This window comes from Anas acuta, chromosome 2, assembly GCF_963932015.1.
Source record: "Anas acuta chromosome 2, bAnaAcu1.1, whole genome shotgun sequence".
In the NCBI taxonomy this organism is placed as follows: Eukaryota; Metazoa; Chordata; class Aves; order Anseriformes; family Anatidae; genus Anas; species Anas acuta.
The window spans coordinates 6,758,240-6,776,459 of NC_088980.1; the positions used below are offsets into that span (position 1 = coordinate 6,758,240).

Below are 18,220 nucleotides of genomic sequence, written 5' to 3' on the forward strand. Positions count from 1 at the left end.
CAGTGACCTTCCTGGCCTGTTTCTTCTGCACACACACTCAGCATGAAACAAAGAACTTCATGGCCATAACACCTGAAGGAGGAATAGAAAACAGCAAACAATTACGCAGATGAAACCGACTCTTCATGAAACAGAGAGAAAGCATCTAAAACTTTCCACATCTGACCCTTATTTTCATCTTTTCAAAACTGTTGTCAGATAAAACTTCATGCAGCTATGTGGGCATCACACAGGGTAAATTCAATGCATCTACAGATGCCTCTGCGATTTCTGATTTCTAAAACCCAGTCACGTCATGTTCCATCACACAGTGGATTTTCATGAGGTAACAAGAATTCCCCATCTCTGAGGATCCCAGGGAGTGGACAAAAGCTTTAATCAGCCTTCACAGAACACATCCCCTATGTACTGAAGGAAAATGGGATGGAGTATGCTTCAGCTTTCTGTTGGTGTTATGTGAGCATAGACATAAATATAGATAAATTATGTAGGTGGAAGAGGTTGTGGAATTAAGATACTGTACTAGATGGGTACAGAGAGAGTCCAGCACACTGAACACATGGAACCAAAGCTGATGGAGATGGGTGGAGTGCTTCGTATACACAATGGACGTGACTTCCTAGCCAGCTATTCCAAAACAGCAAGCACCCTCTGAAAAGCACTCAGGAAAAATTGGGAGTCACACACAGAGAACAATAAGATATTTTTTTAATTAGGGTTTCGATCACAATGTAACTTTTTCCATCAACACATTCCAACTCGGCCATTTACAAATTATTCATCTACAATGAGGAAAAAATGATTTAAACAACTCCAGTAAATTCTGAGCAAATCTCTTTTGATCTCCTTGGGAGTCCACCACAGCCAACGTGTATATTTTGTTTGCTTATTATTTCACAGGACAAGAGGTTGGGTTGTAGATCACCTTCTGTTCAAGCTCTGCATATCTTTTCAGAAGTGGACGATAGAGCTAAAAGGGAAAAAGAAACAAATACATCTAATCTGAAAAATCAGATTTTTAAATCACACTGCAGTTAAAAATACCTTTGGACCTGAGAAATGTAGCATCTTCATAGGCACCTGGAGGTTTCAAGTTTTTTTCCCCCCAATTTACTGAAGAAAACACTGCAGCGTCTTCCTTCTTCAAATGTCACCGTCCCTTTTACCGTCTCCTTTATAGCCTAATTTTATGACACGTGCAGGTTGTTCTTATTGTGATTGCGTTCTTGCTATAAGCAGAAGTCATTGCTTCCAGAGGAAGCAGCTCTGATAAAGTCACCTCTCCGAGCCTGGCGTGCCCCCCCAGTTATAGCTGTCCTGACCACCCAGGCAGAACTCCGTCCTTGCCTCCCTCCCTCAGGATGGATCGCTGCCTCTGTCCCCTCCTCCTCTGCCTTGCTAATAGGCACGCCGCCACCCCCAGCACACTGAAATACCACTGCAAAAAGGTCCTCCTTGGCCAATGTGCTGACTGGGGCTTTCTAAAGTACATTTCCCACTCCCTCTCCCACCCCTCTTGTACTCCCTTATCTTCTTTAGCTTCTCCTCTCCCTCGCGCCTTCCAACACCCACAGCCCTTCCCATCTACGATGTGCTCACGGCCTGGCTCCTCGCCCTGCAATCCCAGGGCACAAACGAAGACCCAGCTCCTTTCCACAAGCACCCCGAGCATACCAGTAGCTTCCCCTTATTTCTTTAGTTAGAATCCACCAGGAATGTTTAGATCCAGAATAGTTCCAGCTATGAAAAGCACAAGCAAGAATCAACGGACTCAAAAACCCAGATTGAATGTCTCAGGCTTTTGGATATGGCCAAGATCCTAGCCCTACTGTAGCCCTACTGCTCCAACCTTACACTATACCTCCAGATCTGAGAAATAAACCGCTTCGTTAGCTCCTGTACCCACTTTTAACTGTCTGTCTAATAAAAAAGTAATTTGACATGCCACACCAGGACAGCATCCTTTATTCGCTGGCCTTAGTGCAAAGAAGGGACAGCCAGGAGCCAGTGTAGGGTCTGGTACAGGCTCGAGCAGTCCTTAGGAGGATGCCATAAGGTCAGATCCCTGCTGCACTGAATCCTATGGGCCGCCAGTCTGGTCTACGAGCCCTCTGCACTGATGCTATACATAATCAAGGCAGTCTCGCTCCTGGCTCCAGGATCAGAGAGGTTACAGAGCCACAATGAATCATACCCAGTAAACTGAATTACTGCTCTCATCAATAAGTGAGATCCAGCATTTAAAGGCATGTTATCCTCTTCCACATAAGAGCCACAACCAACAACTGTAGCTGCATGAAAAATTCAGGAGGGAGACGTTTTGAGTGCAAACTGTGAGGCTGCAGGAAGAGAGAGCGCTGTTCTTGCGGAGTTTTATGCAGGGTCCTGCACTGGCCTCATATCTGCACCAGTCACTTTCTCAGATGAAAGAAAAAAAAAAAGAAGTGTTTGCAGATTTTTCTCATCTAAGAAATAAAGAACTGGAGTGTTTTATTCTTGTGGTTCTGTTGATGGCAAAATATGCAGTGCTCGCTTTCCTCTTCCCAAAGGGTGGTGTCAGTCTGCTGGGTGAAACCTGGAGGCACTGCTTCAGTCCCACTTTCACCTTCCTCTAGGGCAGGTGAGAGCGACCTAATGGACACGGTCTGCAGCAGGAGCCTGTTTGATCAACTCCTCCCTTTTACCAACACCAGGTGAAGTACATTTCTTCAACAGATTAAACATATCAAGGGGAAGAAGAGAAGAAGCACCTACAGCAAGCAAGCACTGTTGTTTAGCCATGACCTCTTCAGGACAGTTTTTTCAATCCATCTCACAGTAATTAATAGTCTTACAATGCCTTAAACTTACAATTAAAATAGATTAAAATTAGATTAAAATAGAGAAATCTACTCCCTCCTTCCTCGGCAACAGGCTAACTCAGTGGCCTTGGGCAAGTCATTTAACATGCACGTGCCCCAGCTCCTCTTCGCTACAGGACAGTGATGTTGAGGCCCATGGAGGTTTATCCAGACTAAGGAGTTAGCAAATGAAAACAACGCTATTGTTAAATGCCACATGACTCAGCATGCCATTTTTAGCATGCCTGACTACACGGGGACCTTGGGTGTTCAGTTAAGTCCATACACATATTATTTTCATGTGTCTGAAGAATGTTATTGCTCCCATTTCTGCTGAACGCACACATCACAGTAAACAAAATATTAAGCAGGCAACCACAGCTATACCAGGAATAACAGCATATCAGACAAAACCAGCTCTTTTAACCACTGAAGCGTTTATAATCAAGCTTCGCTATTTCTTACTTTGCTGTTCTGTAAATTTGGAAAGCCCTCAGTGTTTTTCAACAAGGATTCAGCACCACAGAGCTGCATTGGCAAGTGTGCTCAGCTGCTAAGAAAGGAGGCTCCTTATTACTTACCCAGCAGTGTTTTTACAAAATATACAACAGTACATTCACTGGAAGGCTGGGAAGTATTATTGTTCATACATCACTCTAAATTAAAATGTGTCAAAATAAAGGAACAACCACGTTTACTGATAACAGTTCCTTTTCCTGTTTATTGGACTTAAGCACTTAGAGGGCTAATTGACAAAATTCAGGCATTTGCAATAACCTTCCCAGCCGTTAGTGTAAATGAACGTTGCATTGTGTACCCTCTGAAAAAATGCAAACAACAACTAAATTCAAGACCATTTCTTGTACTCTATTTATTTTCAATTGGGGTTAGAGGGAAAAAAAGGAGAAAAATAACAGCAGCACAGTTCAAAGGGCTAACACAAAGTTTTAAATTCCTCTTCATTAGGGAATTTGGCTGCAATACCTCATGGCTGGTAAGGGCAGCAGTGCTTCAAGCTTTTCATAAGCTGTGCTTTTCATGCCAACCTTACAGCAGATGACGTTTGGGGCCGAAGCAGCACTGCTCCCATGAAGTACACACAAGAAATGCCAAAGCATCAGCTGAGAATCTGGCCTGAGCATGCAGCCAGCTACGCTTGTGAAAGATGCGTCTCCACATCTGCCACGACTGAACTGCCTCTGCAGAACCTCAGGCAACTCCTCCTAAGCGATTCCAGGACCCTTTTTCCTGAGGCAATTATATAGATTTATTTTTCTAATTGAGGTCCAAAGGGAATAAAGAACTCTCAATGATGCATAAAAACTCAAGTACATAAATTCCCTCTCTGTCATAGCTTCAAACCTAATACATCAGAGCATGATATTTAACGAAAGTAATTACATGTATCACAACATGAACCTTATTATTGTCCATAATTTAATTGTCCTTGCTATATTACGGCCTTTTCTCCTGCTTATCTCTATAGCCTACTCTGCAACATTAGCAATACTCCGATGGCTTCATTTACAAACCCTAAACTTCACTCCTGGGACAACTTGGCCACACTCCGACAATCCCACAAATAAATAAGAAAATGGTAATGACACGTATTACCTTATAACAGAGGAAAAACTTGACCTGTCTTTCCTAGGAAATATGTTCAAATAAATGTATCTTGCTCTCTAGTCCAAATCAAGTATGTCATCCTCGTATTTTATCTCACCATAGTACTAGCCTATAAACTTAATACAGCTGTTACTATTTCCTCATGCAACGCCGAGGAAAAATGGGACTTTGTCCCTCTACAAGCAAAACCAGCTACAAATTATTACAAGTGACAATCCTCACGGATCCTTCTGTCTCCTGCAATGCTGTGTTAGCCAATGATTGGAGCAATTCAAAATTTACAAATTACAAAGATGATGCTGATGATTATCTAATTTTAATCTACCCAAGTACATTTAATCTACCCTGAATAGATTAAAATCAATCAGTCCCTTGCAAACACTTGCTACTTTTGATAGGTTCTTTTTTTTTTATTTCAACCACATTCAAATTACTTCAGCATCAGAGACTTGCTTAAAAAAATCAAGAGAGACAGATATTTTATTTTTAAAATCATGGCAGTTGTTCACCTTTTTTAACACAGAATGAATATGCTTAAAGCAGAATGGATATGACAGTGTCTAGAAATACCCCGAAGACAACTCCAAGGAACCACACCCCAGTCTCTTTATCTACTCCATGTATTCATTCCATAAGCATATCTGAATCAGTTTAACAGGTTACAAAATTTATTGGCTTCACAAATCACTTTAATCAAACTTCCATCGATGGCTATTATCATATTTCCATAGCTGTATTATTATTACCTACTTTGCACTAAATTACCAACCGGCACCAATCCTAGAAAAATAACCATCCCCCTCCAAAATCTAACTCAACAAAAAATATCGTTATTTCAAATCAATAAATAGGTCGTTATAACTTTCCTGAGTAACAGGGTCACTTCCATAAATACTCACGCTTACAAGGCAGTTCACCAGTCAAGAAAACCTGTTAGGCCCATGTTTTCCCACGTTTTTCCTCCTTGAATTTTTGCAGAATTAATACATCTCAGTACAGTCAATAATGCAATCAAAATACATATCCAGAGGTAGTGAACTGCACCATGCCTTCCCCCTGCACAGTATTACAATAAATCTGAAGCTATGTCACAAGGACATGGTTTGTATCAACACAAACGATCAACTCCAGATAACCATGTTCCTTCTCAAGCTTTGTTAATTAAGCAACAAGCTAAACAACTCTGTTTTAATAGATTACTGAAACAGAGCTGAATTCTAATGCCATAAGAATAGATTCTTTTTGTCCTTTAAAATATATATTTATTGCTCTAGAATCTCCTGGTTATTTCTGTCATGCTTAGTGGGTTCTGATTAATTATTTCCTTGGGGGATGAGACGGCTCCAAAGAGGTGAGATGACTTATTTTTGTTGTTCTGAAAACAGGGAAAGGAATTCATCAGGTTAACCTACAGATAGCTGACTTCAGCTAGCCTGGTTGAGTCATGACCAGAGATTTTTGGCACAGTGCTTACCACCAGAATTCTTTATGACCTGTTTGGGTATCTACAGAATTATAAATAAGCTCAAGGTAGTGATGGGCTCCCACGCTCCACAAATATTCTGTGAAATTGTGTTCAGCTAAGAGGCCTAGGGTCAGCCACAAAGAGGAATTTAACCTCTTTGGTATAATCTCTTCCACAGGAAAAATTGACGTTTTCGCCAAAAAAGTTGCAGCTTCTGGGACCTCGGTTTCCACTACTAACTCACCACACATCACAAGCTCTCTACTTCTCATCTCGTGACTCTGTTTTACCTGCTCATCAGCTTAACTGAACTGGAAGAATTGTTTTGTGTGTCCTACTCTTCCTTTCAAAAGAAATCATACTCATTATTACAAAGGATCCTTTGGCAATCAAAGAAACACTTTTTGTGTTTTTGGTTCCTGGAAAGTCCTACTGCATGGATAAACCTTGGCACCGAAGAAGCAGCCACATCAATCTGTCGCATTTGACCTCTTGTCTATAGGAGGTTTTCCTCCTTCCAAGGATGTAGCACATGTTGCCTCCAACCTCCACCAGGAAGAAAGGATAAAACCAGACCAGATTGCTGTGTTATGACTGTTTTTTCTCCGCACTGCCAAGATTTAGCTGTAGCTGTCCAGAAAATGTAGGGAAGTGGTCCAGGCAATTTCACATTGGTTAGCCAGACTCTTTCAGAAGAGCTCCTCAGTGAGACAGAACCTAACCTCGGGATGACTTTGAAGTTTATAAAAAGAACCGTCATTTAAGTGAAAGCCTCTAAACTCAACAGAATTAAATCGGAGGGACAGGGAGATGCAGCTCTGTAAGAAACAGAATCAAACTGACTCATCACATTATGAATTTTTACTGCACTGTTCATGCTAACACACTATTACTGACAGGCCCTCTGGCTTTCTGCAGTTTCACAGCCATGAAACTAGCCAGGGAATCCACCATCAACTGTAAAATTGTAAGACAGGAAGGAAAAAAATGGTGTGGAATATGTAATTGCAAGAAGCTGCTTTTAATGGAATGAAGCTGGCAAGCAAAGCTAAAGCAGAGGAGCGGTTATTCCTTTGCATGCTGTTTGGCCACTACCTTCTCTATCATTCACTCCCATCCATTGGGGCAATAATTCACTGCTGTACATCATTTAAAACCAATAAAAAGATGTGCTATGAGAGCCAGGTTTAACCAAGTGGAAAAGGAGAAGAAAAGTATCGAGAGGGAGATAATTAACTCTTTTAGCTTCCAGGCCATTTTATGCAGACAGTAAAATGGAAAGAGGTAAATGAATTCCCCACTGATCCTTCCAGCTAGGTTAGCCTGGCCCCTGCAGGGGCACAAGGTGCTTGCTGCTCTTGCAAGGCCTCTGTGAGTGACAGCTGTATCCCCTGCCCTTGAGCTTTCTAGCTGAAGCAGCACTGGGGGGTCAAAAGCAGGTCTCTGAGCACTCTCCACCTCCACCAAAGGCAGCCTGTCAGCTTTTCAGCAGAGAGCGTTTTGGGGGGAAACAAGGCAGCGACGGGAGGCTGAACCAGACACCAGGGAGCTGCTCCCGAAGCCCCTGCAGGAGCCTTCAGCTGCAACACACGCGGCACAGGCCACTGCTGTTAATTATTTTATCTTTCAAAATGAGGGGGGAAGGTTGAGTAAATGAGATCAGATCAATCAAGTTTAAATTATTCAATGTCTTAATATTTCTGAAGGGGACTTCTATTCGATTACTGAGCTCCTTCATCTCAGTTAATAATTAAATAATATGCTGGCAGGCACAATGCAGCATGATCATTTCTATTATTACTCATGATGATATCTGGTGCTCCACTACACATGTAGCTGGGAGTTAGTACTTTTGGCAGATCATTAATTTCCCAGTTTAAATAAAAGCTTTAAAACCTTGTTGCCTGTAGTTAGGGCACAGCCAAATCTCATAAATGAAGAGCGTAAGGCTGTCTTGATTTAAAAAGTTTCTACACAGCTGAAGACAGAGGTAGACTTACCCTCTCTAATTGAAACCCCTATTTTCTAGGAATCTTGCTATATCTTACTGTTAATTTATTATCTGGCTTTATATTTCAGAAGCTGTTGTAAACTAAGGCCTTTGGCACTCAGTAGTGAGAGGTACGGGGTTGTACTGGAGGGCCTGAGACTGCAATTCCTTCCTTGGCAGGGATACGGGCAAGAACTGTGCTGCTAGCAACAGTGACTGCTTTGCTTTATCTCTGAAGCACAAGCTTCACCTTCAGATACGCTGAAATTCCCAGGGTGGGCAAGGTCCCAAGAAGACCTGTGACTACTGAATCCTCCCGGCTAGCACGCTATTAGCTGTTCCAACTTGGAGCAACAAGAATTGCTGTCCTCTCTTTCAGACTGGAAGGATTTTGCTGATGTTTTCCAGTAAGCACCCCCACCGTGCTTTTTTTCAATGCTGCTTGCTGCAAGCAAGTAAAGACTGTTTTGTCAATTATTATCAGTTACAATCTGACCTGTATCCAAAGTCTACCTATTTTATAACTTTTTCTGTCCTTTAAGAAGCAGATCCTGCTCTCTGATCACACTCAGGAAAACACATCTCAGACCTGGATGGAGTGATCACACAGATTACTACATCGTTCCAACACTAGGCATCTCCCCAAACGAAATCAATTTTTACAATAAGAACTGTGCAACAAAATAATTCTTAAATTAATCTATTGTATTAGAAAAAAATTAGTTAACGACTGCATTTTGAAGCAGACAGGAAATGAAAAGGAAAATGACATTTCCAGGCTTGCTCACCTCCTCAGCCCCGGTGGTTGGTGTAACAGCCAATCTAGGCTCCGGTGCTAATTTCACAACATCAGCCAAGGACACATTTGTCTCAGCTACAAGTCCTGCAATGAGAATCACAATCCTGATCAATGCAAAAAGCAAGATGAGGGATGTGCCTCGACTCCCTGGCAAATTAATACTTTATATTGATCTTCCCTGTTCAGGTCAGCATTCGGGATTGAAGGATAAATGGCGAAAGATCTTACATTCCAATGCAGTGGGAAGTAGGGACTCTGTGATTGAGGTTTTTGCCAATCACTCAATTCGTACCCTGGAGAATAGGCAGGCAGCAGAAACGCTACTCAACAATATCAGTAATTATTTATGGTTACAACAATACAGTAAGCAGCAGTGGAAATACGTGGAAGCAAAGGATTCAAGGACAAAATGTGACCCAAAAAAAAGGAAGTGAAAACAGTGTCAAGAAAACCTGCTACAAGTCATTAAATATATTGATATATAACAAAGCAGATAATAGCAGGGTCCCTCTACCATAGCGTTTTGCTTTGCAAGTGAATCACAGCATTTCAGGAGTTCCTTGTTGCACCTGCTAAGAACCCCAGGCTAACTGTGGAAAACCCTGCTTGCAGATGTACACGGTAATGTTATTAAGGAGCCCCTGTCATCAGTAGTTCATTTGTATTAACTAGTCTTTGCTTTTACCCACTTCCTTTGCCTGGCCAACAGTGAGTCAGCTGAAGGCATCAATCAAAAATGGCATTTAGAAGCACACACAGCATGCCCCGGGGGCTTGGCTGGCAGAGTACCTGAGCGAAGGAGTCCCTCTGTCAGCATGGCATCCAAAATCTTCCCTCAACCGCTCTGTCAAGCAAGCCCCAAGATTTCACATGCCAACTGGCAGAGGGAATTTACATCTTCCATACATATGAAATAACTACAAAAACCTTAACAACAGCTTGACTCTGCAGCTCACTTGTATTCATGGGCAAGGAGTTTGCCTGTGGCATTACGAATGGGGAAGATCCTGGTGGCTTCTGAAGCAGTAGGCAAATTTTTTAGTAAAGAGTTTGGAGATTTGGCCCCCAAAGTGCAAAAAGGAACCCAATACGGCCTCAAACATATCGATAACCTAACAGTAGTGTTTCCACTGTCCTGCCATACTTTGCCTGACAGAACCCTTGTGTCTTTTCTGGAAATCAAGCAGAGAGCATGCTGTTTGTGTTAAACATGTTGACTCAAGCTTTTGGCTGCACTGCTTTCAGATGCACGAGAGCATGTAGTCTTCAGATGCTCTAATGTGACAGCAGAATTGGCTTCTAAAATTAAAACATGGCTGATTTTTCCTGATGGCTGACGTTATCTTCTCCATGCTTGCTGCAATGCCATGGATTTTGTATGAACCTGTACAGAATCTATCCATTTCTTAAGGGACAAATCCTAAAGCCTCTTATTAGAAAAACTGAGGCTAAACTGAGTTGGCCGAAGCAAGGACTTAACAATTTTATCCACATTCCTCAACTTATTTAGCACTAAGGTATTAGAAACTTTTAAAAATACTTTAATAAAATGTCCCGTCTGGGACTGAACTCTTAAATGGCTGAGGGCCCACCCTGAACATGCAACCCCATGCATTAATAAATACAAGTTCATTAACCCTTTAAATATGGGACTTGGACCACTGTGCTACAGTGAGTGATGTAGTACAACGAACAAAATGACTGCATAACCTAAGAATATCCCACGATTTACGCTTTTACAAGACAAAGTGCACACAGCTTGAGCGTGAAGCCCAGTATGCCTTGTATATCCTATGTCTTGACGTTTAAAAGCTGGAAGATATATATAGGTTTAATAACATTTACTCAGCTCGCAGTATTACTAGTCCTGTCGTCCCTGCCCTCTTGGATCCTATTTGCTTGGATTGATCCTTTGTTTGTTTTGACCATTTCAGCAGCCCAGTTTACAGCCTGGTCCACAATCCATGGCAGCAGGGTATGCTGACATCTTCAGATGGCTGTATTCTTCCTCAGGAAAGAGGCACGGAGATCGTAACTTAACTCATTAAGCTCCTAGACCCTACCCTGCCGATCTCAGCAGTTTTCAGGCCCTATTCCCCTGGTTGAGGAGCAGCCTTGAATCAGACTTGAATTATAATGCAAATGCTATTCTTGGGCCTGATCCAAGTGTATTAAACCAAAAAAGAAATACCCTTTGACCTCAGTGACCTTCCAGTCAGATCCACACAGCTTTATTCTCCCCTTATTTTCAGTAATGTTAATCCCAAGTATTAACCAGCTGAAATTAAACGCCCAGGCTGCTCAGAAGTATCTCCTTACAGTCTTACCGTGAATTGCTCTGTAAGCACTTCCCAAACAAGCAGAGTTGGCGGTATCAATAGTGTACACCGGTGCGTTGAACACATCAGACAGGACCTGAGGAATATCAAAGCTTCAGTTATGCATGCCCATGGAAGACAAAGGATAAGCAATCCCCTATCACTGCACAGGAAAACAAATGACTACCATACACTCCAACCAAGCATTTGGGTACCCGTGGAAAGAGGCACTGAACTTGTCACACAACGGGGTATTGGTAAATCTGACCTAGAGATGTAACTGCAGCCAGGAAATGAAGCCCCATTTCTCTCCAGATCTCATTACTACAAGTTCAGAGGACTCTAAATTTGAGCATCGCCTCCATCATAAGCCCACAATCTACCTTGGTACCTATCTAGGTAGATTTTGCACAATCTACCTGTGCCTAAGGCTTACATCAGGGCAATGACATGCACTGAGGAACCCACAACTGGTTCCTCTTTCCCTCCATCAAGTTTATGACTGAGCCAAGAAGAAAGGAAGGAGAGAGGAGCCAGTTGTGTCTCCTCAGTTCTCAGCTTTGAAACAACAAAAGCTACAGCAATATGAAGGTCTACATTTGTTGCCTTTGCCTCCAGCACTCCCACCCCATTACAGTTAGCAGGAAAAATGACACAGGAGCTGGTTACACAGGCTTTACACGCACTAGGAATCCTCCAGTACTTGTGGGATCCTTAGCTACGAAGACAAAGCAAGACTGCATGTTCTCAACTTTGCTTTGCAATACAAAGATAATTGTACAGACAAAGAATTGGCTATGATATCCGACAGACACTACAGTTATTCCACCACGCACCGTTCCACCCACTGCACTGAAATCTACACCAGGCATCTCATATTTAATGAATATATGCTCTATCCCCCACAGTGTAGGTATAAGAAAAAGAGATACAGAAGAGGAAAAATGAAGACAAATTTGAGTAAGGACAAAAGAGGTTCAAGAACTTTTTTTCTGAAAACACTGCCAATAAATTCATTCCAAATTAAACAGACGTTCTGGTTTCATCACCCTGAGGTCTGCAGGTGTCCGTCGGGCTAGGCAATGCAAGAAGCAGGTAGGAATTGAAATTTAACTTGTGTTGGTTATTACTTTTACCAAAGGCTACAGTGCATCACCCAATTTACATCAGTATGTAAGAGTCTGAAATAAGACCAGCATCCAAGAATCCAAACCATTCAGTTTCATCATCTGCAAACCCCAATCCAGGAATTAACAGCCCCACCAACCATGGGCTCCAGGGCTTCATAAAAGATGAGGAAGGAATTCAATTCATACATGCTGTAGAAGAAACAGCATATGATATTTCTAAAGGATTTTGCCTCTTTCTCTGAAAGGTTGGGTCAAATCTGCAGATCAAAACCTTAGAAAATCATCTATTTTGGGAATTTTAAACAAAAGTGACTTGTTGCTAATAGGATTCATTGAGAGCCTGAGCTTATACACTTAACACTCATATATATCTAACTTCAGTTGCAAGGAAGCATTGAGCAGTAGGTGAGCTGCAGTGCTACAGGACAAGTAGAAAATTAATCACAGTATCCATCAAAAAATCCTCTGATAAAGGCCACAGAGTGCTGCTTCCACTGCCCATCCTGCTGGCCAGTAATACTGTGTGGTTTCAACACATCCCCCATCTGCTGCTTCATCTCTCCATCCCAAACAGGTGTTCCTTGTCTCATGCTTGAATTGTAAATTCCTGTGGACAACAGAGGTCTTTTGTTTTGCATATCTGCAGAGCCTTACACAATGCAGCTCTACTCCATCCTGAATGCTAACGAGTACTGTAATACTACAAATAATAACTATCTTGTGCCACATGATTATCAAATTAAAATGATTCAAAGTTCATATTTTTAGTATGTCATTTGAAACCACGATCTCTCTCATGAATAGGTTTAAAAGAAACTGTTAGAGGTTTTACTGTTAAAAATATTTCATTGTGTTTCATGTGGTCATTAATCAAGCACCAGGTATGTTATAAAAAGCTTCCCAGAACAGTGGAAAAAAGCTGCCCTACTATGGCTATATTTTTTAAGCACATTTTCCTAAGTTGCCTCCTTTACTACGTAAAATATAGGAGTTACTGAATGTTGATTAATTAAATGATACTCTTTTGTAGCCCTGGAACAAATTATCCAAAATTGAACACGATAAGGGGGAAAGCTGTTATTCTTCATGCAACTGATATGGTTTCTGAGGTTTTGATTAAATTAAAAAGGAGGACCCAATTAACCAGTGATTGGATTAAGTGGATGACACCGTATTGATCATATTATTTTAAGACACCTCTAATGAGTTTTAAAAGCAGCTCCATTGTTGCACTTGAAGAGCGAGCACCACAGCAGTCACTCTCTCATCCCCACAAATTTCAGCTCTGTTTCAAAATCCCATGTTATAAAAACATCCTGCTCTCTGCCTTCATTCCACAGCAAGGAGAACCCCTTGCACCTAAATACTGCTTTAAAAACAAACTCAAACTAAACTAAATTCAAAACAAACCCTACTAACTCGATCTCTTCCTTCACATACTCTTAGTAGAACTACTTCAGCAAGGACCAATGTTTTAAGCAATTAAGCCATCTGCTAATTTCCCAATGTCAAGTTCCTGAGCAAAATAACCAAAGCAGATGAAGAGAAGTGACATCTACAGGCAAAACATGCCAAATCTGTTGTGTCCCAATCAGCTCTACACCCCATGGTTATACAAACATGCATTTTAGATGACTGAGGAGAAAGCGAGCTCTTTGCTCTTCCACCTCCATTTATTGCAACTTGGGTTTCGGAGAATGGAGGCAGTCACTTTGTACAACTGCAATTGGCAAAGAGCGTGGTGCACAGCTGACTTGCTGTAGCTGATGGAAAGGGATCGGCATCCACAGAAAGCAAACACCCTGTGTTTGACTAACTTCAGAGCCAGGACTCAGCCCAAGACTAAGACAGGTGCTTTGTGGTGCAGATGCCTACCTCTAGCCTCAGCGTGTGAGGCTTTAGTCAAAAGGAAGCTTGTCAGTGCAGTCAGTGGAGTACAGAAAGCTCTTTGGCTCACCCGGAGGGAGACACCTACGTCTGTTAAGTTAAAACACCGTTTTCTTTGCACTGTAACTGACTGGCTCTCCCCTGACTATTACAGGATTTTCAGTGACAGACCGCATACAGACATCGCATCACAGATGACTGGATTCAGACAACGTGAATCCTAACCCAGAGGTCTAATTCTGCGACAGCAAAATCTAGGTGAGAGGCCTCTCACCGTCAGCAAGAGGCTTTGCTAAATCTCAGTGCTCGCTTCTGCTAAGTGAAAAACTTCCCAGATCTGTTGTTAGTGGTTAAGTGCCCCCACCCTAAATGCAACGCCACTCCTCTAATGCTGATTGCACAAGGGAGGCCAACAGTTAAAGAGGCTGTAGAGATTAAACAACCTTCCCATCACTTAGGAGGGTCCCTACAGGACAGGGTCAGAAGCAGAGAGCACACCATACTCTGCTCCCAAGACATCTTCTTGAGACAGAGGAACTTAACCAGAGCTGGATGTGCAGCAACAGCAGGAGATGAGGAAGGTGGGAAGATGGAAGAGAGACTATACATGAAGCACAGCCTCCCCCACAATATGTGACACACTGCTAATATGTAACAGCTGCTCAAAACAACAGGGACAGGGTGTTTTGGTGGTGGTGGTAGTTTTTTTTCTGTCTGGTTGTTTTTTTAAGCGTTCAGAGCCAGCACAATCCCTCTGCAGTTTAATTCTAAGGTCCAACTCTGGCTTTAATGACAAAAACTACAAAAATATCAGGTATTTTAGCAAGCCTCTTCTTGATTTCTTTGCTGATTGATTTGACCTAAGTGATGAGATCTGGAAATCACCAGTGTTTCAGATACACGTTCATGAAACTAGTCAAGTATATAAAAAAAAATTAAACTTCAATACAAAATTAGCACTGGGATAATGGTCTCTCCACATTAAACCTGAGGAAAAATCCCAAAGATCTGAAGCAGATTCATAATCTCATACCCACACCTTCCTGTGCAGCTGCAGTGGTTTGGATTCTGTACACCAAAATAAAAATGCAGATAAAACTGTGCACTGAGTTCAATGGATTTCATTTCCTACTTACCTGTAATATCTTCTTATTGTGGGATGCACCACCAGTAGCCAAAATCCTTGTTCTGGGCACTACAATGCAATACAACACATAGATCAGACTGAAATTTCATATTGTCGAGATTTGCACTACTGAACCAAGCAATGAGAACGAGGTGGTGGGAGTCAAACGGTCTGGGCTCTCTCTCTGTACCTCTAATCTACCTTCTGTAAAAAAGGAGATAAGACTAATTACCCACCTTTCCAAGCCACATTAGAACACTTCTTTGGACAAGGCAATATAAATTTTGTTGATCTATTATTATTATAGCGCTATCAAAGTCTGGGAGATTTGCAAAAGAGATAGCCAATACGAAAGGCTGAGTGTTATTACACTACAGCTCTGGTTTGAGGTCAGATTGGTTTGGCTCAGCTGTATATATACAAGCTGACAGATAACCTTTAAAATCAGCAGTATTTTCCAAACTTGTCTCCTCGTGACGTTCACAATCAGAATTCACTGAAACCTGAGCAATCTCTATGTGCTTGACTGACAAGGAAGTGTGTCAAAAGGCAATTAGAGATAGTCTAAGTCAATTCCACAAAATAAAAAATGATCTGAATCTTCATCCAATTCAAACCCATAGATTTGGAGGTACTGAGAAAAAAAATTTACCCTGCATTCTTCAGTCTTTAAGGAAACCCACCCTTCCTCATCATGTTCTCGAATTTCTGTCCAATGCTTCATTATTTATTTGTGTGCATGCTCCTCTGGAGCACAACATGCAACAAGCCATACGTCTATCCACAACCACAATTCAGCCAGGTGTTATAAGCATCAGGAGTCCAAATATCTCACTGAAATTCTTTAAAGGCTTAACACTAAATAAATGCATAAATACTTCAATATTTTATATTTTAAAAAAGACATGTTTAATTATCCTAATCTATGACAATAACACCATCCTCCTGAAAGGGAAATATTAGTGTGATATTATTATGTTATTTTAACCTCATTTTTAATAAAAGCTAGAGATAATTTATTTCATAGAAAGCAAACTTGGTCAACTTTTACTGAGGCTCAAAATGGCTTCTTGTCATTTTATCTTTTCAAGTACCTTAATGACAAGGTCTCTGAAGAGAGAACCAGCAACAAAGAAGATGGAGCTCACAAAGGTTCCTCATGATGTTTCTTGACCCACTACTAGATTCTCAGGTGGAATCTAAGACCCAGCTAAAGCATGGAGGACCCTATTTTGCTGATAAATTTAATTTTATTTTCCTCTTTGGAGGATATTCAGAGATGCACAAATTGGGTTTTAAAAGCCATTAGGATCTCTGTCAATGTCAGTAAACAAATAAAACAAACAGCAGAGCGATTCCTCAGGGAAAACAAGTTTCAATTATACCAACACATAGTGACAGATCCCTGCCAAGATTATCACAACAACATAATAGCACAGAAACCAGTGAAAAATAACTGGTAAGCCTCTGTTCCTAGAGACCAAGCTGAACTCTGAATGATTTGCCTAGTAGTTGCAATTCTGTCTTGCTAAAACCTTGTTGTGAATATAAGTTCTTGCCAAAGTACCGTATCCAGCACGAAACCACATTTCAAAGACAGCCAGCAAGACAGAATTAGAAATAAATGTTTGCTACACTTCACAGTGACTAAACAAACCGAATGAATGAGGCGTGCTTACTGCCCCCTGCCTCTGGAAAGGGGCTTTGTGAACTGCTGGGGTATCCCCATTGGGAAAGGATGGTGCACAAGACACTGGTGGTAAAGCCAGGCAGTGACCACCCCTGTGAAAACTGCAAACAAATCTTAGCTCAGCTGCTTCTGGTACTTCCACCTGCATGCCAGCTCTCTGCCTTAGGGCTGCTGCTACATGACTTTCCAAAAGTTTTGGGGTTCTGTCAGCAGATACTGCATCTTCTTTCACTGGCATAGTAACTGATAGGCCAGGTAGGGCTGCCTTGTGCCTTCAAGCTGACTTCAGTGTCCCTGTAACAGATAACATATCTGCATTAGGAAGTGAGGACTGGACAAGAGACTTCTACTCCTTGCTAGATCAGGAGATTCAGGTTTTGCATCCATTAGCATTTTATGCCATAACTATCTCAGGATATTTCTGTATAAATACATTTCCCTAAGAAAAATAGGGATAAAATTACACGAGCTATTCTATAGAAATCACCCATGAACCTACATTTACCCTACTTCTAGTTGAGTTAAATACCTAACAATAGAGGAAACAACTTAAGCATAGAAGTGCTTAACACCCTGATTATCTGCACACCTATCTTAATCCAGACTAATTCTTTTGTAGCTAAACACTACGAATTATTTCAGTAAATGTCTAACGTGCTGGATAAAAGAAACTGATGTAGTTTATGCAGTGAAGTTTCTGATGTCGGTTGGACATCTCAGGTTCTGAATGGGGTCAGCTTATGGGTACAAAAACACATAGATACAGAAAATAGTAAATAAATTCTATGCTGAAGGCACATAAAGGGCAAAACCATTCCTTCTCCTCCACTTTGAATAACTAGGATGGTTTGCTTCACCAAAACATATCCCAGTAGGCAACAGCCTAGTGAACCATAGCCATCACAATCTGACAACTGAATCTGACCCAGTGTGCTGGTGGGACTGGTCCATCAGGGCACGTAGAAGACAGATCTCAGGTGAACCCAGTGCTCCAGCAGCAGCTCTGTATGTGTCCAGAGCAGACACAACAGCTTCACTGGTTGAGTTTTATTACAAACAAGAAGGTCCCAAAAGAACCGATCCAAATTCACTGAATTTTAGGTTTATTCCTCATTTCAATCTCTCCCTTGAGACTGGGGAAAAGGCATTGATCACTGATTACAGGATTGCCTTCTTAACGCCAATACTGTGTGCTTTACCGAACGGTGGACATTCGCTCTGAGGTGTGTAATTGGATACATCTTATAAATAAATAAAGCCCATCATTTATGTATACAGGGGCATTAACAAAGACATCGTTCATCCATCACTAGTGGTGTTCTCAGCCAGCTGCGTTTGAATCTGTCGGG

At 41.6% G+C, this 18,220-nt stretch overlaps 1 protein-coding gene across 5 annotated transcripts in view; it reads right to left on the reverse strand.

Annotated features, from left to right (window-relative positions):
• Positions 1-18,220, reverse strand: part of XYLB (xylulokinase) — a 92,126-nt gene that overhangs the window by 9,516 nt on the left and 64,390 nt on the right. For 3 of the 5 annotated variants that reach the window (XM_068673377.1, XM_068673378.1, XM_068673379.1), the window contains 4 exons: positions 15,192-15,250; positions 11,048-11,135; positions 8,710-8,804; positions 687-970 (listed from right to left, as the gene is read on the reverse strand). In XM_068673377.1, the coding sequence (XP_068529478.1) occupies positions 890-970; positions 8,710-8,804; positions 11,048-11,135; positions 15,192-15,250 (323 nt within the window). In that variant the 3' untranslated portion in view covers positions 687-889. Of the gene's footprint in view, positions 1-686; positions 971-8,709; positions 8,805-11,047; positions 11,136-15,191; positions 15,251-17,013; positions 17,166-18,220 lie in introns of those variants that run through there. The other 2 variants (XM_068673381.1, XR_011093644.1) reach the window with 2 other exon arrangements.